This window comes from Pholcus phalangioides, unplaced genomic scaffold (assembly GCF_987345545.1).
Source record: "Pholcus phalangioides strain wild (caught in Gottingen) unplaced genomic scaffold, Ppha-v1.0 ptg000005l_1, whole genome shotgun sequence".
Lineage (NCBI taxonomy): Eukaryota > Metazoa > Arthropoda > Arachnida > Araneae > Pholcidae > Pholcus > Pholcus phalangioides.
In genome coordinates, this window is record NW_028301598.1 from 4,435,362 (window position 1) to 4,458,392 (window position 23,031).

General features: G+C 33.0%; 1 protein-coding gene across 2 annotated transcripts in view; it reads left to right on the forward strand.

Moving 5' to 3' along the window:
- Window positions 1-1,206: 1,206 nt before the first annotated feature.
- Window positions 1,207-23,031, forward strand: part of LOC149085759 (SEC14-like protein 2) — a 42,483-nt gene continuing 20,658 nt past the window's right edge. The window contains exons 1-4 of one of the 2 annotated variants that reach the window (XM_089232159.1): window positions 1,207-1,425; window positions 18,584-18,650; window positions 20,195-20,264; window positions 21,502-21,545. In XM_089232159.1, coding sequence (XP_089088285.1) covers window positions 18,597-18,650; window positions 20,195-20,264; window positions 21,502-21,545 — 168 coding nt within the window. In that variant the 5' untranslated portion in view covers window positions 1,207-1,425; window positions 18,584-18,596. The remainder of the gene's footprint in view (window positions 1,426-18,583; window positions 18,651-20,194; window positions 20,265-21,501; window positions 21,546-23,031) is intronic. The other variant, XM_089232160.1, reaches the window with a different exon arrangement.

Consider the following 23,031-nt stretch of genomic DNA (forward strand, 5'->3'; position numbering starts at 1 on the left):
CAAGCGGCCCGTGGCTTATTTACAGATCACTTAACGAAATAGCCCGCAACACGTTTTCCAATCAATGAAGACCCATCTCAAAGGCCCCAGTTAATCAAGTTAAGGTTTTAGGGTCGTGACCCATCAAAATGCCTGGCTGTAAGTAGCTCAGAAATCCCTGGTTGTAAGTGGATTTTCACGACCCTTCCCGAGAGATCCCACGAAAAAGCTTGGGTCGTATCCCATACCTGAAGAACCCCTGGCTGTAAATGGATTCACACGACCCTTGTCGAAAGACCCCGTGAATAAAGTTTGAAAACCGTAACCCATACTTCGAAAATCTCTGACTGTAAGTGGATTCGTACGACCCATGTCGGAAGCCCATACGACACAAGTTTGGGTCGTGACTCATAGCTCTAAATTCCCTGACTGTAAATGGATTCATACGGACCTTTCTCAGAAGACCTGGCGAATCAAGTTTTGGTCGTGACCCATCGCAGAAGGGACCCTGGGTGTTAGTGAGCTTGAACAATTTGAACGACCCATTTCGGAAGACCTTGCGACCCATAGGTTAAGAACCCAAGCTGTGTGTAGACCCTTTATCTCTCTCTCTCTCTCTCTCCTACCACGGCTTCAGTACAGCATGTTTTCATCTATGCTGCGCCCTCCGTGGTTAAAAATTCATGCTATCAGGGGCGTAGCCAGAAATTTCGTTCGGGGGGGGGGACCCACTTTCATTTCAGGGGGGGACCAAAGTGACAGAACAATGGATTTGGCCATCTTTTTCCCTTTTTTCGGTCTTTTTCTCACATTTCGGGGGGGGGGGGGACCAGACCCCCAAGTCCCCCCCCCCCTCGCTACGCCCTTGCATGCTATGAATAACAGAAGATTTGAGATTAGAATTATTTGCAATGGGAGAGTTGCATCTTCTTAGGCGAATTTAACGGCGGGCGCCCCGACTTTTTAAGGGCCCCCCAAAAACCCAACTTCACACTTTTTTCTGATTTAAGAGGCCCAATATTTTCTTTTGCCACCGGGGCCTCGACCGACTTCAATCCGCCACTGGGAAAGAGCATTTGTGTGAGGTAATGGAATCTCCTTTCGAGAAAGTGAAAGTGCTGCGGCTTATCTAACGGAAAAGTTAGAGGTAAATTTTCATTTCCCGCACTTCGAACCAAACATTTTTCGAGGCAGATGGTAATTATGCAGTAATCCTTATACTGTAATGTTTTTCCCCGCAGTTTTTTCTTGGAAGGGGCTTTTGTTTTTCCTACTTGAGGACCGGTTCCTTGAAAGATCTCTTTAGGCCTGAAGCCGGTTTTTGTTTTCTGTCATTCGTTGCACGAGTCTCGTAGGTTGTGGACAGATATTTCATCTCTCATCCTCTCTCTCCCTCTTTCTCTTCTCATCACTGAAAATAAATCGCTTCTCTCACTAATATAACAGGTGAGATTTATGTTTTTTTTGAAATATTCCGACAGAAATTTCAAATTTTGAGTAATTTGGTGAAATTTTCTTTCGATTTATATATTTATTTATATAGCAATTTATCATCGGAATCGTATTTATTAGAAATTTATTTAATTTCTATTTAGGAAATTTTATTATTAAAACCTTTTTTCAAGAAATTTATCATCACAAAAACGTATTTTTTTTAAGAAATTTAAGAAATTTTATTATTGAAAGCTTCTTTAAGAAATATTATCAGAAAAAAATGTGTATTTATTAGAAATTTGTTTATTAAAAATTTATCAGAAATTTGTTTATTAGAAATTTATAAGTAATTTGTTTATTAAAAATTTATCAGAAATTTGTTTATTAGAAATTTATCAGAAATTTGTTTATTAAAAATTTATCAGAAATTTGTTTATTAGAAATTCATTTACTAGAAATTCATTTATTAGGAACGTATTTATTAGAAATTTATCATCGGAACCGTATTTATTAGAAATTTTTTAGATTTTTATTTAAGAAATATTATATTGTTGGAAGCTTTTTATACAAAAATTTTGTTATTAAAAGTTTATTTAAGGAATTCATCATCAGAACCGTATTTCTTAGAAATTTATTCAATTTCTATCTAGGAAATTTTATTATTAAAAGCTTTTTCAAGAAATTCATCATCAGAAACGCATTTATTAAAAATTTATTAAATTTTTATTTAAGAAATTTATTATTGAAAGCTTCTTTAAGAAATATTATCATCAGAAATTTGTATTTATTAGAAATTTATCAGAAATTTATTTGTTAGAAATTCATTTACTAGAAATTCATTTATTAGAAATTTTTTAGATTTTTATTTAAGAAATATTATATTGTTGAAAGCTTTTTAAAGAAATTTAATTATTAAAAGTTTATTTAAGGAATTCATCATCAGAAACGTATTTTTATTAGAAATTTATTTAATTTTTATTCAAGAAATTTCATCATTAAAAGGTTTTTAAAGAAATTTAATTATTGAATTCTTTTTTGAAAATTTTTTGTTATTGAGTTCTTTTTGAAGAAATTTTACTATTGACAGCTTTTTTTCTTCAAATTTCAATGCTGAAAGGTTTTTTAGAAATTTATCATCGAAAACATATTCATTTTAAATTTATTAATTAGAAATTTACCTTTCGAAACGCATTTATTAGAAATTTATCATCAAAAACGCATTTATTAGAAATTTATCATCAAAAACGCATTTATTAGAAATTTATCATCAAAAACGTATTTATTATAAATTTAATTTTTGTTTAAGAAATTTTATTATTGAAAGCCTTTTAAGAAATTTATCATCGGAAACGTATCTATTAGAAATCACCAGAAATTTATTTATTAGAAATTTGTCTTCAGGAAATAATTTATTAAAAATTTTATTTGATTTTTATATAAGAAATTATATTATATTGAAAGCTTTTTTTGAGAATATAATAAAACAGGTGGTAAATTTATCACGGAAATTTTTTCAAATTATAGAATTAAATCGGAAACTCATTTATTACGGAATTTGTTAGAAAAACTCATTTCATTTATATAATCATGTGTATATATAGACGTTTTCCCAGAATACGTTTTAAAATTTGTAGGAAATGTATGATTTTTTTTTGTAATAGTACAGAATTTATTAGACACTTATTACAAAATTTTTAGTAATTTTTTCATAAATTTTTCATAAATTTACTTATTTGAAACTCATCTTACGTAAATTTTGAGGAACTTCTTCCCAAAATATTGATTCGTTTATCAGAAATTTATGTAATAATAATTCTGTCACATCTCCATGCAACAAGTACAATTTAACTTTGGAAATTACTTCTGCAAAAATTTTAAATTTTGTGTAATTTGAGGGAAACTTTTTTCGATTTATAATTTTTCTGGTTTGATTTATAATTTATTTCATTAAAAATTTAATTTTACTATTGAAAGTTTTTTCTATTATAAATTTGAAAGCGGGGAATTTAGTTTTTTTAGAATTTATTTATTACAAATTTATCATCAGAAACGTGCCTTATAAGGGGTTTATCTGATTCACACTTGTTCAGAAATTTATAAGAAAAGCATTCACCGTAAAGTGGTTACGATTTATTAGAATTTTGTAGATAACGAAATTTGTTTTTAATGTATTATGGAAAATTTTCTATTATGAAATTTGCTGGTGGAAATCTACCGGAAACTCATTTATTACGATATTTGTAAATTTTCCAAGAAACTTATCCGTTCATAGAATTAGTTGGAAATTTATCAAAACATCATTTTTTTTTAAGTTATAGGGAATTTTTGGACACTTATAAAATTTGTAATGTTTAGTAATTTTTTCAGAAATTTTTCAAAACCTTATCTATGAAAAAATGTACTGATAACTTATCCGAAACTGATGTAACGTAAATTTTATAGGACGTTTTTAGGAAAAATAAATTCGTTTATCAAAAATTTATTTTTTAGAAATTTATGTGAAACTTATCCCTTATAAATTTATTTGTTGAAATTCATGTTTTTTTTTTAAATTTATGTCAAATTTATTTGTTTAAAATTATTTAATTTATGTACCTACTAGAAATTTGTATTCGTTTTTTAATTGAAAACGCATTAATCATAAATTTATCAGAAATTTATTCTCTGTAAATTTATCGGAAATTCATTCTCCACAAATTCATCAGAAATTTATTTATTCTCTGTAAATTTATCAGAAATTCATTCTCTGTAAATTTATCAGAAATTCATTCTCTGTAAATTTATCAGAAATTCATTCTCTGTAAATTTATCAGAAATTCATTCTCTGTAAATTTATCAGAAATTTATTCTCTGTAAATTTATCATAAATTTATTTTCTTCGGAAGCTTTCCTAAAAATTATTCATTTAGAGTTTCTAAAACTCATCTAATAAAAATGCACCATAAATTTATTTTTCTGAAATTTATTTGTTAGAAAATTTTTTTATGAAATTATACTGAATATAAAGGCATAAGGGTTATTCTCTTCAAATAAATTTAAATTTTTTTTTCTGTACTGCGTAAACAAGAGTAAAAAAAATGGATATAAAAACTTATTGAAAAACTATGGTGAATGATAATGAATTGATATAAAGTAGTGATAAAAATATGAAATTAAGTAAATTAATTTTTCAAATTTTGTTTTTTGAAACTAAAATTTTAATAAATGCACAAAAGTATTTTGGAAATTGAATGGCTCCATACCCCTAAAATATCATCAGAAAGACACCGCCAAACTCTCTGAAGAATACAGTCAAAATCTAACTGAAGAATACGATCAGATTCTCATTGAAAAATTCGATCAAAATTTACCGAAAAATACCCGAAATATCTCATTGTGTACAGGGTGTCCTGTAAGTCAATTCCTCCTCCATCTCATCAACCGCCCGTCGTGGAAGCACGATGCCAACTTGAAAAATTCTCAAAATGTGTACAAAAATCACTCTGTATTGAGATATTTGAATCCGAAACTCTCGAAAAGAAAGTTCGGAAAGAACAGCATAAACTGACGGACAAAGCTTCTTTCCCAATTTTTTTCCGAATTTTTAGATCCAAGTATAAATTTTTATTTATTTTTTTACCGCAGCAAAAAATTGCTACCGCAGGGAGTCCCCCTTGGGGAGGTTAGCGTACCAACCTCTCGATGAGTATAAAAAAACAAGCCTGCCGTTCGGAAACGGCAATAAATTTTAGGTCCCGGTCTAATTAGCCCTAGTGTGCAAAAAAATGACCGTGGTGCGACAAAAAGTATCAAATAAATTTTTATATATTTTTACACCCGAATATCTCAGAGAATATTGCACTTGGAAACATGGAAATTTTTTTTGTTTGGCTTCAGGAGAGACAGGGAGCCAGGACCGTAACTAGGCTGGAAAACCAGGGCACTGCCCTGGGGCACCGAGCTGAATGGAAAAGCTCCCCAGAAAAATATACCCTTTTTTCTATAATAATAACCCTTTCAAGGAAGCGTCCAGGGAAAAGGTCTGCCTCGGGGCCCGTGAATGCACGCTAAGGCGCTGGATAGGGCAACAATTTTTAATTGGAAGTTAGAGGACAGAGGGACCGCATGAAAATTTAGATTTTTCTATTTTTATGACACACCGTATTTTCACTCTTAAAACTGGTACAGAGCGAATTTTGAAAATATTTTGAGCATTTTCTAAACTATAACTACACCTCTACGATGAGCTGTTGATGAGATAAAGGCTGATTTATAGGACTTATATACAGGGCACAATGTACTGTATATAAAATACTGTCATAAATATTACTAAGAGTACCACCAGTCTCACTGAAACACCGCCAAAATATCACTGAAAAATAGTCAGAATGTCACTGAAATGGCGTTAGAATCTTACTAAAATTCCGTCAGAGAAGAAAAATACCTCCAAAAATTTCACTAAAAATACCGCCCAATCTCACTAAAATACCATAAAAAATCGCACTGAAAGTGGTATTAGTATCTAATTAGAAATATAAAAACCAAATTTTACTGAAAAATACCGTCGAAACCTCTCACTGGAAAATACTGTCAAAATCTAACTGAAGTATCATTAAAAATATCACTGAAAAATAAAAGCAAATCTTACTGAAAAATACCGTCATTCTCTTGCTGGAGAAATAAACGTTAAACTCTCACTGAAATTTATCATTAAAATCTCATTAAGATATAAAAAAAAATCTCACCGAAAAATCCGTCAAGATAACCAAAATATCACTAAAATCCTGTCAAGATAACCAAAATATCACTAAAATCCTGTCAAGATAACCAAAATATCACTAAAATCCTGTCAAGATAACCAAAATATCACTAAAAAATATCCTTCAGAATGACCAAAATATCACTAAAAAAATCCTTCAGAATGACCAAAATATCACTAAAAAAACCCTTCAGAATAACCAAAATATCACTATAAAAAATCCTTCAGAATGACCAAAATATCTCTAAAAAAATCCTTCAGAATGACCAAAATATCACTAAAAAAATCCATCAGAATGACCAAAATATCACTAAAAAATCCTTCAGAATGACCAAAATATCACTAAAAAATCCTTCAGAATGATCAAAATATCACTAAAAAATCCTTCAGAATGATCAAAATATCACTAAAAAAATCCTTCAGAATGACCAAAATATCACTAAAAAAATCCTTCAGAATGACCAAAATATCCCTAAAAAAATCCTTCAGAATAACCAAAATATCACTAAAAAATCCGTCAAAAAAAAAAGATAACCAAAATATCACTAAAAAATCCGTCAAAAAAAAAAGATAACCAAAATATATCACTGCAAAAATACCGTAAGAATCTCATTGAAAAATACCGTTAAAATATCACTGAAAAATATCAGCAAATAAACCGAATATATAATTCGAATCCCTCGATGAGAAAAATACCACAAAAAACTCTCACTAAAAATCATACCTTAAAATCTTAGTCTGATTTTTTTCCTGGTTCGTGATTATTCATCTTCCCCCCTCCCCATAGAGTTAAGATGTTGGTTTTTTCCTCAATCGAGGGGGTTAAAGTAATTTTCGGGTTCTCCATTACTTGACCATTGTCCTGCACGTGGCGGACCTCTGCACATTGGCCATTGTTTCCAAGCAATCACCCGATTTCTCCGCACGTGTGGAATGAACATGACCGTAGATATTGTGAAACAATAAATTATTGGTACGCCATTGTGACAATCTTCAATGCACCAGTGAACTAAGCGATATATTCCCAGGAGGAACCTCTCTAGATATCATCTATATCAAGAGGGCTCGACTTTTATGGAGAGTGCGGGCCTTTTTATTGGTCTGAAAACGCGTCGCGGGCCGCTAAAGGGATTTGTGCTGCGGGTCACTTAAGTGATCTCAGAAGGTGGCGTGGGTCACTTAAGTGATCTCAGAAGGTGGCGTGGGTCACTTAAGTGATCTCAGAAGGTGGCGTGGGTCACTAAAGGGATCTGGAACTGCAGCGAATCACTTTTAGGCGAGCGCTGCAGTTCAAACATCTAGATATATCACCCATGTACAGGGTGTCTCATAAATTTCGGGTGTCATAAAAATTCAAGGAATTGGCTTATTTGAATGCGCTTTGCAAAAAAAGTTTTGGTACAGAAAAAAGGTTCAAATTCAAAAGATTGTCGAAAGAGGGTGCTGCGCGGAAGCAAATCACTGGAAATATGCAAATCAGAGTTCTATAAAATGAAGGGTGTACGAATAATAGCTTATTCCTGAATTTTCCTGTTACTCGTGCGTACATAAGGTCTTCATTGTGATGTTGACATTGGTGGATAAAGACTATTGGTGAAGTTTTTTGACCTCAGCCACGGATCGTCGGTTAATGAATGTTTCGGATGCAGAAGAGATTGAAGAAATGTTCAGGTTCAATCGCTCCTTATTCATTTCAGTGCAGCGTCCTCCTCTGTCGACAAAAATTTGAGCTTTTTTTTTCTCTGTACAAAAAGAAAAATAAACCTTTCGTGGAATAAATTTTTCTCAAACTACATTCAAATGTACCGATTCCTTAAATTTTTATGAAATTTTTAAACTACTTGCGAATTTATGGGGCACCCTGTACATTCCAAGAGAAAGCTCTAGATTATCAAATACTGTATATACATTAGAAGAGGAAACCCAATGACCTGATGTCTCGTCGAGTAACAACTCAGACTGAGTGTCGTGAGTCCCTCTGGATAATTGGAGCCATTTAGGATGATAATCAGGAAATGCTTAGAAGAATTGAGTTAATTAATACTGTAATAATTATTAAAATAACTATAAAAAATCTGTGAAAGTATTGTTCAAAAAATCCTGTAAAGATCTCATTAGAAAAACTAGTTGAAATCTCGTCAAAAATCTTATAAAAAATCTCGTTAAATTTGTCTCATTTCTTCCTTAATCAGAATGTATCTTTTAATTAGAATGTATATACACATCGTCGAAATATTTATCAACATTTTTTTTGTCAAAATCTTGTAAAAGAATCTTGCCAAAATGCCATGCAAGTCCAATTAAAAACAGCAGTATTAACTGGAAATTAATTTAAAAAATTAAACGAGTCTAGATCTAACGAGTCTAATTTTAAACGAGTTTAAATCTCGTTTAAAACAATTGTTAAAATTGAAACAAAAATCTGTCAGATTATCATTGACATAACCAATAAAGATCTCATTGAAAAATCACGTCAAAAATCTTGTCAAAAAAATTTGTCAAAATATCCTTTATGACGAAAATGTCATTAATCTATCTATATATATATATATACTAGCTATAATACCCGGCGTTGCCCGGGTTTTCTTCAATGACGCTTTTTGGATCATGCGATATCTCCCTCTTTCTTTGACGGACATGCAAACCGTGTCTGAAGTTAACCAATATGGCGACTTCCAGCGCGACTCATGAAATAAACAAATTTAGATTTAAAGAAACGTAGAAATGAATATTTTTTCCCCTTTTTTAAGGGCGCTAAGTATTTCGATTCCCTTCCCTCCCATGAACTTCAAGTTATCCATCTCTGCCTATTTCAGCTTCCAAAAATGCTTAATTAAAGCTGTGGAATTTCTTCAATGTCTTTTACGGGCCCATAATTAATTTTAAAAAACATCCTAAACTATATGAATTTATGCAGTTGACTATTAAAGGGCAATACGAAGACATTAATCTTCATGCTTGAGAAGATATAAATAAAAAGTTGAAATCAATGTTATTTTTGAATGGATATCCAACTCAAAAGTAGGTCCAGCAAATTACTTCATATTTAATTTTCTGGGCTTCGTATCTCTAAGCGAACTCAATATTTCAAAAATCGAGAATTCAATACAATTTTTAAAATTATTTATGTGACAGAAAACCCCACTAAATTTCCGCATTTCTACGCTAAAATTGGCAATTTTAACACTGATTTCTATGAGGATCACCCTTTTCCTGACTCTCAAAGCGATGCTGATGATGATTATGACGTCTATTCAAAAAGCCTCATTACTGAGAGTATTAAAAATGTGGCAAACCATTATAAAGGCACAAACTATTATTCATATTCTGGCAGCGTTGAAGAAGTGACAAACCATTGTGGAGACATATGCACATCTAGAACACATTGCTAGGGAACCACGGTAACCAAAGTAAACGTTCCGAAAGTGATTGTTGAGGCCCAAAAACCATTGTTGCCCTACGGTTTTTTGCCCATTTAAGGCATTTGCCCTACTCTGACGAAATTTTAAAGTAGCCTATCGTTCAAGTCGGGTCCCATTGGGTATATATGCAAAATTTGGCGACGATCGATCTAAAATTGTGGATTTGTATAGAGAACACACACACACACAGATAGACAGATAGAAAATCAATTTTATATATATAGATATAAAATATTGAAATCTCGTCAAAAATCTCAAACATAAAATTCTCGTTGACAATCATGTGAAAAATGCTTGAGGAAATCTCGCTGACTTTCACAGGGCTCGCAACGCGACCCACTCCTAGGACAGATTCGGGCAGTGAGACGTTATATAAAAATCTGGTTGAAATCACGTGAAAAATCTTGTCGAAAAAAATATCTGAGAATAGTGTTGAAATATCCAATGAAGATCTCATTGAAAAATAGCAGAAAAATAGCAGAAATCTCGTCAAAAGTCTTGTGAAAAATATTGTCAAAATACCGTTGAAAAATCCTACGAAGATAGCGTTGAAAAATCCCACGAAGATACCGTTGAAAAATTCTACGAAGATGTCATTGAAAAATCTAGTTGAAATCTCATCAAAAATCTCATCAAAAATCTCGTTGACAATCATGAGAAAAACTTTTTGAAAGATCGAGTAGAAATCTAGTCAAATATCTTGTCGAAGAACATATCAAAATATTGTTCAAAAATCCTATGAAGATCTTATTGAAAAAAATAGTTGAAATCTCTTTCTCTCTCTCTCTCTCGTCAAAAATCATATTATCTCAAATCTCGTCAACCATCATTTGAAAAATCTAGTTGAAATCTCGTCAACCATCATTTGAAAAATCTAGTTGAAATCTCGTCAACCATCATTTGAAAAATCTAGTTGAAATCTCGTCAACCATCATTTGAAAAATCTAGTTGAAATCTCGTCAACCATCATTTGAAAAATCTAGTTGAAATCTCGTCAACCATCATTTGAAAAATCTAGTTGAAATCTCGTCAAAAATCTTGTCGGAACAAACGTCTGCCAAAATATAGTTGAATATCGAAGTGATAATGCGGCCTTTATCTCATCAACTGCCCATCGTAGAGGTATAGTTTCAACTTAAAAAATGCTTAAAAGGTGTTTGAATAATATTCGCTGCAGAAGCTGGACGTATGACGTCGCTAACAACAGAGGACAAGTCACAGACTCAGCGCAGACAGTTCTGTATCCTGCAGAATTTCTGAACTCTTTTGATATTCCGGGTATGTCACCATACAACTTGACCCTCAAAGTCGGAGCACCTTGTTTTTAAAAATTCGGAGACACCGCGAGACTCTGCAATGGCAGCAGACTCTGCATGAAGAAATTGCAAAATTACATCATCGAAGCATCGATTCTAACTGGATGTGCCAAAGGAGAAGACGTCTTCATTCCACGTGTCCCAATTATCACTGAAGAAATGCCATTCACTTTAAAGCGGTTACAGTTCCCGATTCGTTTAACTTTTGCCATGACAATCAACAAATCGCAAGGCCAGTCGTTAGCAGGGGCAGGTATCAACCTACTTGAGCCCTGATTTTCACACGGACAGCTTTACGTCGCGTGTTGGTAATCCCAAAAATGTGGCATCTACACACCAGATGGAGAAACAAAAAAATATTGTGTATCCACAAGCGATTGTCTCAAGTTTTTAATTAAAATATTTAAAAATAAAACTAATCTTTTCTTAGTTAATGCAGAAATGTTTTTGATTAAGAAAAAATTAATAAGCTATGCGTATGTAAATTTTTTACGGGACGGGCAACGTCGCCGGGTATCAGCTAGTGTGAAAAATATAGTAGAAAACTCATCAAAAATCTTCTCGAAAACAAATTGGTCATAATGTTGTTCGAAAATAGCATGAAGAGCTCAATGGGAAATCTGTAATAGAAATCCTGTCAAAAATCTTGCCGGCGAAAAATCTTATGAAAATATCGTTGAAAAATCTTATGAAAATATCGTTGAAAAATCTTATGAAAATATCGTTGAAAAATCTTATGAAAATATCGTTGAAAAATCTTATGAAAATATCGTTGAAAAATCTTATGAAAATATCGTTGAAAAATCCATTAGATATCTCGTTAAAAATCTTGTAAAAAGTCTCGTCCACAAATCATGTGAAAATCTCTGAAAATTACGGGAAAAAATTTAAATATCGTTGATTTACAGACCAGATGTATCAGTACATCCGTCCAAGTACTGATACATCTGGTGTACCTCAAGGATCAGTACTTGGACCTATTTTATTTCTAATATATATAAATGACCTGCGTAACTTTAATTTGATAGGAAAAATCACTGCTTTTGCTGATGATTTAGCTCTTTGTTACTCTGAAAGCTCTTCAATCAACTTGGGGAATAACATGCAAAATCATATTAACTCAATAAATATCTGGTTTAGAAATAATAATTTAAAATTAAATATAGATAAAACTAAATATATGTTATTTGGTTCTGGTACTTTCGATGATTTTGGTGTCCTAAAATATCATAGTATGACAGATGGCTGTATCTCGGATTGTATGTGCACAGTTGTAAATAGAATAGACACCTTTAAGTATTTAGGGGATTTTTTAGATTCAAAACTATCCTGGAAAACACATATTAATTATTTGAGTGTAGAATTAAATCGCAACATTGGGAAGTTTTATTTTATCAGGAATAAATCTGTGGTGTTTTGGTCAGAACATGATATCTCCAAATTATGGCTTTTTGATCTAAAAGTAATTCTTGCTAATTATAACTAATTCGAAGTGAGATAAATGCACAAATACGTGCGTACGGCTAAAAACATGCTGATGTATGATATTTTCATTTATATTTGTGTTTATGTACTTTATTTTTCATTTTTAAATGACAGTGAAAATGCTTAGATGTCAAAAATGTGATTTCGGAGTTATCATGTTCTGACCAAACACCACAGAAATGTTTCCAATCCATTTTAAAACTGCTTCATTTTGCGTTAGTAGAATCTAGATTGAGTTACGGCATTACATGTTGGGATTGGACATACTTTGGCAATCTTTCTTCAATTTTTGTCACACAGAGGTCCTTCAACCGTATCATTCTGAGTAAAAATAGATTAACGCATGTATTTACACCATAGAATAGAATTTATTAACACAAACCATACAAAACGGGGGAGGGGGGAAGACAAAACATATTACAGTGGGATGGGGGGGGGGGGAATCAAAAGCTAATATCCATAATAGACCCAAGAGATCTATATATGATCTGTCCAGGGTCAAACCACAAATAATTTTATCGATTGGCAAACACATGCTATTGAAACACAATACACACAACATCATAAATATACATAAATAATACAAGTTGATCAAACAGTAGGCCGCAGTACGAGGTATGGTCATACACTTTTCACTCAATTAAAGCTACTCCCTCTACAACATTTGTACGTTTATAAAAGTTTAAAAATGTTTTATAAAAGAAGTGGCCATCTCAATCTGAAATTACATAAGTCTGGAATGCAATTTAGACGTCATACTATACAGGTGCCAAGGCCAAATAAAACTCGTTTCCAAAAGTTTTTCCTTTATTTAGCTCCCAAAATATTTAATTTACTTCCTCATCTTTTACATCTTTTTTTATCAATTTAAAATCTTGGTTGTAAACTCAACAAGATTTAAATTATCTGTTTGATATTGTAATGCAATCTTCTTTTATCTTGCGTACGCTGCTAAATAAGAAATAAGTGGCAACAGGAATGGAGTTGATAAACAAAAAAATTTGGCATTTTATTATTTGGCATTTTTATTTTATTGTTTTGTGGGCCCACAAGCTTGCTTAGCCCCTAAATGTTTCGTAACTGTGTTAAAAAAATCTTAAATAAAGGAAAATATCTATCTAAAGAAATATCTTTGACTATCAAACTCTTGTTAAAATCTCTTGTCACAATGTTGTCAAAGAAACCGATTCAAACATTTATATCCCGCTAAATAAGCTCATTTAAAATCTCGTCAATAAGCTTAAATGCTTTAATCTTGCTCGAATCTAATCAAAATGTCGTTTTTAAAGGAAAGAGATGTCGAAATACGTGCAGTGAAGCAATTTTGATAATTTCTTTTGATCTTATCAGTGAATTTTTTCGTGATTTGCCGAGTAGAATGAATGCTTGCTCTGAGCAAATGGTCAACACACAAAATAGGTAACCGAATAGCCATTACATATCCGTAAAATATTAAATAATAATATTTTATGACCATCATGTTTTATCGCAAAAACGACACAGGAAAATGACCGTGGAAAAAAAAAAACAATGTAAAACGAAACGATTTTTATCAGTAGTTGTTTTCCTTTGAGGAAAAAACTCGTATCAAAATTGGCTTTTTATAAGAAATTAGAGATTTTCGTCATTGTGTATTTTTTTTTTTTCGGGATTTTTAATGTTATATTATTTATTGCCGTAGTCACTTTAAAGCATACACGATCAACCCATTGCTAGCGGGTCAAATGTGACTGTCGAAGTTATCCGGTATGGCCAGATAATCTTATCTACACACTGCTGAAAAATCTCAGAAAAAAAAAAAAAATCTTCTAAAGGTAAAGAAATTCTGCAAAAGTCTAGTAGGAAATCCTGGAAAAATCTCACAGAGGAATCTGTCAGATATTTCGTGAAAAACGCTTGTGAAAATCTCGTTATAAAAAAAGTGCTGATAAATCCAGTAACCATCTCTTCGAAAAGTTCTGTCGATATCTCGTCGGAAAGTTCGGTCAAATCTCTCACAGAATTCCGGTCAAAAGCCCGTATTTTTGGTACAAATTCTTATAAAATCCTGGTATAATCTCATTGAAAAAATCTTGGTGAGCTCGTTAAAAACTCATGTTGATATCTCGTCGAAAACTCCTTGTGAATTCTTGTTGCGAAACAGTGCCTATATCTAGATAAAATGAACTATTAAAATTTTTTCCATAGAAAAATCTCGAAAATTCTTGTTAAAGCTTCATAGAAAAATTTCAAAAATTCTCGTTAACATTTCATTTAAATCTAGAAAATTCTTGTTAAATAGCAAAATGTAGAAAATACTTGTGGAATAAAAAAATGTAGAAAATTCTTGTCAAATAGATAAATGTAGAAAATTCTACCGAAAAATCTAGAATGTTCTTGTTAAAATTTCAATGAAAAAGCTAGAATATTCTTACGAAGATTTTTAACAGCTGGCTGATGCGAAGATATATTTAGGAAAGAGAAAAAATTTTCAACTGCCTTTGCGGGGAATCGAACCAACGTCCTTTCACTTTCCGGGTGAACGCACTAGACTAAATAGGCAACGAATATCTCAATCTTTCCTTGGAGCTCGTGTGCACTGAACGGGACCATCCAACTCAGGTCAAAGCTCAGAATATTCTTGTTAAAATTTCGAAGAAAAAAATCTCGAAAATTCTCATTAAAAAATTCTGTCGCGTCAAAAAATGATGTCGATATCGCGTTGAAAAAATCATGTAAAAATCTCACATAAACGTTCTGTCAACATTTTGGTAGATCGCGGTTCTCATGGAGAGATCATGTTGAAATCCCGTAAAGAATATGCGTAAATTCTGTTACAAAATACTGACTTTTACAAACAATTTTTGTAAAAGTCATCCAGATACTAATGAATGTATCCTTAATTTTCTAATACCTATGAACTTTAAATAATTCGAGCACCATAGGTGCTCATGAAACGCTATATTGGATTCCTGATGGTTTCTTTCATTGGCCATTTCCTCTTCCTCTCTCTCAGGGCGTTTTCTCAAGAATAATAACCTCGTGCGGTGAAGAGGATTCCCCCATTTATAAGTACAAAATAACATCATTAAAACTTTATCCCTCAGGGCCATGTGCGTACAAATGCCAATTAGCCTTGCCCTTTATTTCTTTCACCGTGGTTGCCATTAGAATTAGCTGTTTGTGGAAACATGGAAGGTTACAGGAGAGATAAGATTGAAGAAACCAGTTTAACATCTTTGAAAAAAAAAGTCTTTTGTTAAACATCATATTGGGTACGATATTGATGATGACCTTGGGTAGATATTAACCGCGATGTCTTGCTGTTTGCAGACACGTCATTTACATTACTTTTCGTGTCAATTTAAATTAACAAGGTAGTAAAAAAAAATTGGAATTGTTATTGGTATTGTGGATTGTTTATTGTTATTACGAGAGCCCGGATTATATGCGCTAAAAAAAGTGGGAAAATATGCACTTAGAATAAAGATAAATCTGCTGTTATATAAATGCCGAGATATGACATGAAATCAAAAATATGCACAAAAAATGAAAACAAATCCATCTAATGGTGCTGGAATATGGGACTAGAAATGAAAAATATACGCAAAAAGGAAAAAAAAAAAAGGAAGTTCCAAAAAATGTAAAAATTCATAAAAAATTGTCTTTAATTTTAAAGAATTTTAAAAAATTGTTTAAAATTCGTTTAAAACTGCTGGAAGAAACATTTGAAAATGCAGAAATATATGCCTTTAAAAATGCAGAAATATATGCCTTTAAAAATGCAGAAATATATGTCTTTAAAAATGCAGAAATATATGCCTTTAAAAATGCAGAAATATGTGCCTTTAAAAATGCAGAAATATATGCCTTTAAAAATGCAGAAATATATGCCTTTAAAAATGCAGAAATATATGCCTTTAAAAATGCAGAAATATATGCCTTTAAAAATGCAGAAATATGTGCCTTTAAAAATGCAGAAATATGTGCCTTTAAAAATGCAGAAATATATGCCTTTAAAAATGCAGAAATATGTGCCTTTAAAAATGCAGAAATATATGCCTTTAAAAATGCAGAAATATATGCCTTTAAAAATGCAGAAATATGTGCCTTTAAAAATATCGAAATATGCATAAAATAAAAAAATATGCATTCTATATTCCCCATGGGAATACTGCAAAAGTATATGTAAAATGAAAAAAACATCCATTTATAAATGCTGAAGTTTCCGTAAAGGGGAAAAATATGCACAAAAATGAAAAAAAAAAAAACCCACCGGGTATTTAAAAATGCAGAAATATGACCAAAAAACTACCTATTTACAAAAAGAAAACTTACGCATAAATAGAAAAATATGCATTAAAATGTAAAATATTTACAAAAAGAAACCTACACGTTAATTGAAAAATATATGCTCAAATGAAAAGATATGCTCATTAAAAGCACTGAAATATGCCCTAAGAGAAAAGAAAAATATGGAGCAAAACTGAAAAATATATGCAGAAAAAAAAAAATTAGAATAAAATGTGCATTTAGAAATTTAAAAGCATGCATTTATAAAAATGCGTAAAAATATGCCCTAAAACGAACAACACTCAATAGTAAAATATTTTCTTGACAAAATTACAGATATTTGATTAAATTTGAAGAATAATCATGAATAAAATACCATGAAATAAATATTCTAGTCTATTCTAATTTGAAGAATAAAAGAGATAGACACAATCATGGAAAGCAATATCTATGAAAGGGGCTAAAATATGCAATTACATATGCGCTTATGCATTTGCATATTATCCGGGATGTAGTTATTTCTTGTTACTAGATCCCGGAAGTTTAGAGGCTAAAAATGATCAAATAGTTAGGCAAAAAAAGCACTTAAAATGATTGAAATAGGCATTAAAATAGACAGTTATAATAAACGGAAGAAAAGAGAAAAATATCTAAGATGTAAGATATTAAAGGTTGGTTCGAAAACCGGCTAAAAAATTGGTTGCACTTACTCCGTCTACTGTTTCAATTACACTTTGCAACACGAATTTTGTTATTGGTTAGCAGACCGCATTTCCCAGTGGCTTACAACTGGGAAAAAAACTGAATACGGCAATTTTGTTCTTCAAACTTTGTTTTTGTGGTGAGGAGATCGATGTTTGTGAATTGGTCATTTACCATTAGCTGATTGGGTGACTTAAATATCGAAAATGACAAAAAAAAAGTGGACTTTCGCACTGATAATAATTTTAAAAACTGTAAATAATTTTTTGGATTTCACGCATCTAGACATTTAATAAGAAAATATAATTTGAGTTGGAATAAAATTTAAAATTTAAAACACACAAAAATTGGATTTTTTCTCCATCTTTATTCCCATATACACTCTTCATCTCTTCACGTTTTAGCTCCTAAAAGTAATTGCCAGGATGTGCTCTCCCTTATATAAATGCTGCAAGTCAAGAATTTTTTGTTGAAGATGCTCTTTTGGGCAAGCACCCGTGCTGTCTTTGAATTTTTCAAACAATAGGGAATACTGTGATTGCAGTAAAGAATGCGGAATACAAAGAACTTCCCGAAAAATTGGGGAAGTTCCTGAAGTTTTTTTCCGTGTGGTATCAAAAAGTATTGTGCGGTGAAGTACTTTACAGGGTGGAACAACTCCCTCAATTTCATTCACCCCTAATCGATTACAATTTTTTTCTGTGGATAGGTACTCACAAATGCATTTTATGGTGATACTGACAACGTCAATTCAAATGAGATGCCAACAACACCATAAATTTGGCGGTGACTGAAGAAAATGCTACCTCTCGATACAACGATAACCTGTGTGTAACGATATTTTTACTTGGTCAGCATAGTATCGTTATATCGAGGTTACACTGTACTTCAAAGTACACACACAGTTCTTACTTTGATCTTGCTATCAGCGCGTGATGTCAACTGTTTGACAGTCACTCAATCCATCTCTCCCGTCTAGTGAAAGCGAATTCTGTGACTGAAGTCGTTAAAACAGTTTTTTATTCACTCTCAGCCAGCAATGACTGAGATAAGAAGGGGGACGATAAGGTAGGAATGGTTTGGGAATCCCTGGGTCAAACTACCCTGATTGTTTAGTGATTTTTATATCTAAAGCATGAAGAAAAATAGACGACAGGAACCCCTAAAAATTGAACATACAGCTAAAAAAATGTAAATAATAATATATATTCTTTACATCACCATTTTTTTTCCAGGTCATTGATCAAGATGAGCGGCCATTTTGGGGACCTGAGCCCGAAACAAGAAGAAATACTCAGTCAAGTAAGTGGAATCTAATCAGTCACTCTGAACCAGGATCATTGCCCTCATATTAGGGAGGCCGAGTGAGGTCCCGGGATATGGGGACGTTCAAGTACTACGTCAGCAGGTCTTTAGCCATTTTTGACCCCCTTGTCAGCAAAACTCAGACACTCCCCTCAGCAAAATTTCGCCAGCTCTGCCTCCGCCTCCTAATCCATATTGGGAATCAGAGATGTACGGGGAGGGGGGGGTTCATAGGGGAGATCCTGCGCCCCCGCCCCAGACGATGAAAAATTTGTTGTTTTTTTAATGCAAAAAATATTAAAAAAAAAATATTAAAATGTTGGAAGAAAATGCCTTTATATGCTATTATAATCGATTTCTGATCATTTCAATGCTATTTGAAGGCTAAGAACTCAAAATTTCTTTTTAAGAAATTCATTGCGACTCACCCTTTAAGCCAGCCATCTTCAAACGATTGCTCATGAGCAACAAGAGTGTTCAGTGCTCGTATCCATTTCGCGTTCGCGAGCACTTGATCAACGCTCCAATTAAACACCCTACAAAAATTTCGTTCAAAGATCACAATTTTGCAGATTTCGGGCATACCTATGTTAAAGTTGCCGTCGTGGTTGCGCTTCGTTTGATGATGGGCATGTATGTGTAGACAGCACGTGACTCGAGAAAGTTTGAATACGTGAATGTTCACGTATTGCCTGGACGGATCATGCTGATCCTTGGGAATACGTGAAGAGTACGATATTTAAAAAAAAAACCCTGCTCTGAGCCATATATGCTAAACCCATGGCCCACGGACCAAATGTGGCCACCTCATACCTAATTTTGTTAAAATAAACTAAGCGGCACATTAACAGATCGCTTAAGTGACCCTCGTGGCACAATTCCAGAGCATTTAAGCAGTCCGTGGCACATTCACAGACCACCTGTGACCCGTGACACTGTTCCAAAACACTTCAACGGTCCAAGTACATTTAGTGAGTGACACCCTTGAGTGACATGTGGCACAGGTTTAGAGCAATTAAACTGCCCCCCCCCCCCAAGTACAGTTCGACATCACTCAAGTTAGCCGCTACAAGGCATAATTACGAATCTCTTGAGTGACGCGCGGCACAGTTCCAGAGCACTCAAGCGCTCCGCGACACATTTCTAGAGCACTTGAAGAATCCGCGGAACATTTAGAGGTCACCAAAGTGGCTCTATGGAGGACTTATCAATAGGGAGAATATGTTTGTTCAGGTGCCCACAAACTATCGGAAGATTGTTACCGTTTTCGGCACACTGAGTAAGATGTGATAAGAATATTTCATATTTTTATAAAGGGTAGTTGATGACGTAAGCATCATTCAAACTATCCCCCCCCCCCGAAACTCCCATCCCTCTATCGATGCTGACGTAATACTTGAATGACGCCCTAAATATATGAGTGGTATACCTAAATAAAGACTGCTGGTATTTCTAGTTGAATTCTAATGTCATCGCATGCATGTTTCACTGTGTGATCGTTACATGATTCGACTCTTGAATGTTCTCTTTCGTTAATTCAGCTGAAGGAGAACGTCGACGACGTATTGACCAATGAATACGATGATAGGTACTTGCTTCGATTTTTAAGAGGTAAGAAAATTGGTTTCGTATTATAATGAACAGTGCGTCCCATAAATTCGTAAATACAGTGAAATCTCGATACAACGATACAGTCGGTCCCTCTTGATAAAGCATCAACGATTCCGACACGCAATATCCGATTATGCGGAGAGCAATTCAATTGCTCTTTTACAGCGTTAATAAAGTTTGTATATTGAAAATTGATGAAGGATCAATATTCATAAAGCTTCTCTAATTACAATGACCACATTACGTAAGATTTTTTTTACTTTTCATTAAGAAAGGCGCCCTCTATTGGCTCAACAGAGAACAAAAATAAAATAATGAATTTAACATTGTCTGTATGAAAGAAATAAATTTTGGAGCCGGAGGATTTTATTCGTTATCGGATTAAGTATGGGCTGGTTGTACTATGCGGACCAACAAAAAGTATCGTTGTAGATGGATTGTCGTTATATCAAGAGGCAGCAGTTTAACATCAAACTATCTTTTCCAAACGAGAGTTAAAAAAATATCGTTGTAAAGGTATTTAATCGTTGTATCACGTATCGCTGTAGTGAAGTTTCACTGCAGTTTAAAAATTCATAAAAAATTGAAGGAATTGGAACATCAATACGGTTTGCAGAAAAGTTATTCTCACGAAGAGGTTGCTTTTTGACACAAAAAAAAAAGTTCAATTTTTTGACAATAGAGGGGCGAGACCAGGGACTTGATTGGACCTGGACCTTTCTTCAATGTCCTCTGTTTAAGAAACGTTCGTAAATCTCCAGCCGTAAAACAACTTCACCAATAGTGCTTTACCCACCAACGTCAATATCGCAATGAAGACCTTACATAAGCGCCAGTAACAGGAAAATTCAGAAATGAGCTGTTAATAGTGCACCCCTAATTTCATAGGACTCCGATATTCAAATTTCCAGCGACTTATGTCGTCCAGCGTCCTCTGCCGGTAAAGAATTCAACTAAGTTCATTTTGAGAAGTTCAGTATATAAAAAAAACATCTCTCATCGTGAAACAACTTTTTCGCATACCGCATTCAAGTATACAGATTTCTTCAGTTTTTATACTATTTACGAATTTATGGGACAGCGGGAGATAGTAAAGCCATGTTTAATGTTTGATCATGATTAAAGTTTCATTGCAAAAACATTAAAGCGTTAGGGATGTTGAATATTGTCAAGAAGACTGTCATATGTATATGAAATTTATTCACTTCACATCTTAATACGTTGTAAATTATTGCAGCTAGAAATTTTGACTTGAAGAAAACTGAGGATATGTTCCGAAAAGTGAGTTTTTTTAGTTTCCTTGTTGATTAACGTAGAAATTTGTAAATTGTATATTAGAAAATCTCTTAATAAATCAGAAATACGATCGATTCGATCATTTCAAAAACAAATCACCCAGAAGTTTAATGAGCTACAGCATCGTCATCACAAACCATGAAACTCTGTAATTCATTGTGAAGTTTTGAGAAATTTCCGTCATGATTTCTGAAAAGTGTCTCAAACTTTTCTCCGGAATTTTCAAATGATGCATATGACATAAACAAAAAATTAAAAACAAAAACATAAACAAAAAAAAATTAAAAAAAGAAACAAAAAAAAATCAAAAACAAAAACATTAAAAAAAATAATTAAAAAAAGAAACAAAAAAGTAAAAACAAAAACAAACAAAAAAAATTAAAAACAAAAAAAAATCAAAAACAAACAAAAAATTAAAAAAAAATTGAAAACAAAAAGAAACAAAAAATTAAAAACAAAAAAAATTAAAAACAAAAACAAACAAAAAAATTAAAAAAGAAAAAAAAAACTAAAAACAAAAAATACTGAAAAAACAAATTAAAAGTTAAATTATTAAAAGAAAGTCTCAGTTTATGGAGAACCTTAAAATTTTTAAGGAATTTTCGAAATTTTTACAGAATTTTCCTAATTTTTCAGATATTTTCACTTTTTTCAAAGAACTTTTGAATTTTTTTTTTAAAGAATCCCCAATTTTCCTTCTTTTATAATTCCAGAACTTCCGAAAGTTTATCGGAAAAAAAACACTCGAAATATTTCAGAAACTCTACAATTTTCTTTCATTCTTTTAAAAACCCAGTGGTTCCCAACCTTTTTCTTAGGCCATGCCCCACCAAGTCATCTTTGAAGTCCTGATGTCCCCTGTGTTCTTGAAGGGGTACTTCATAGTTCCATAATAATTTTTTTTTTAATGTAAGAGCCATTCTTTCTGCTTTGCTTCGTGAAATTTCAAAACATAGAGTCTTTGCGCCCCCCCCTCCCCCCGTCAAAATTGCTATTTTTTTACTTATTTTACTTAATCAAAAGCAGCGGTTCTTAATCAGGGGTCCTGTGAGAAGCCGCTGTGGTGGTCTAGTGGTCATAGTGACGGACGCGTATCGCGAGGATCCGGGTTCGAACCCCACCACAGTGGTGGCGTGTTCATTTATTCACGGGTCCTGGGAGAGACTGATGGGCCCGTGAGTTTTGGCTTCGGCGGGCCAGCATATAAAGATTTATCAAGCAGTTAGGTCATGGGTCAGCTATTTCTTTCAAATATTTCGCCCTCGGGTGAGGCGGGCATCTTCAGAAATGGGTTTGGTAATACAGAGTACCGACAATAACAATGCGTAGCAAGTGAAGCCGGAACAGTTGATGAGGAAGGCATCCATCCCGTGGGCAGTCTGTATTATCAGACTCACCTCTGAAGATGCCTCCACAGCTGCAGGCAAAGCATCTGGAAAAAATAGCAGACCCCCCCAAGATAGGTTGTAAA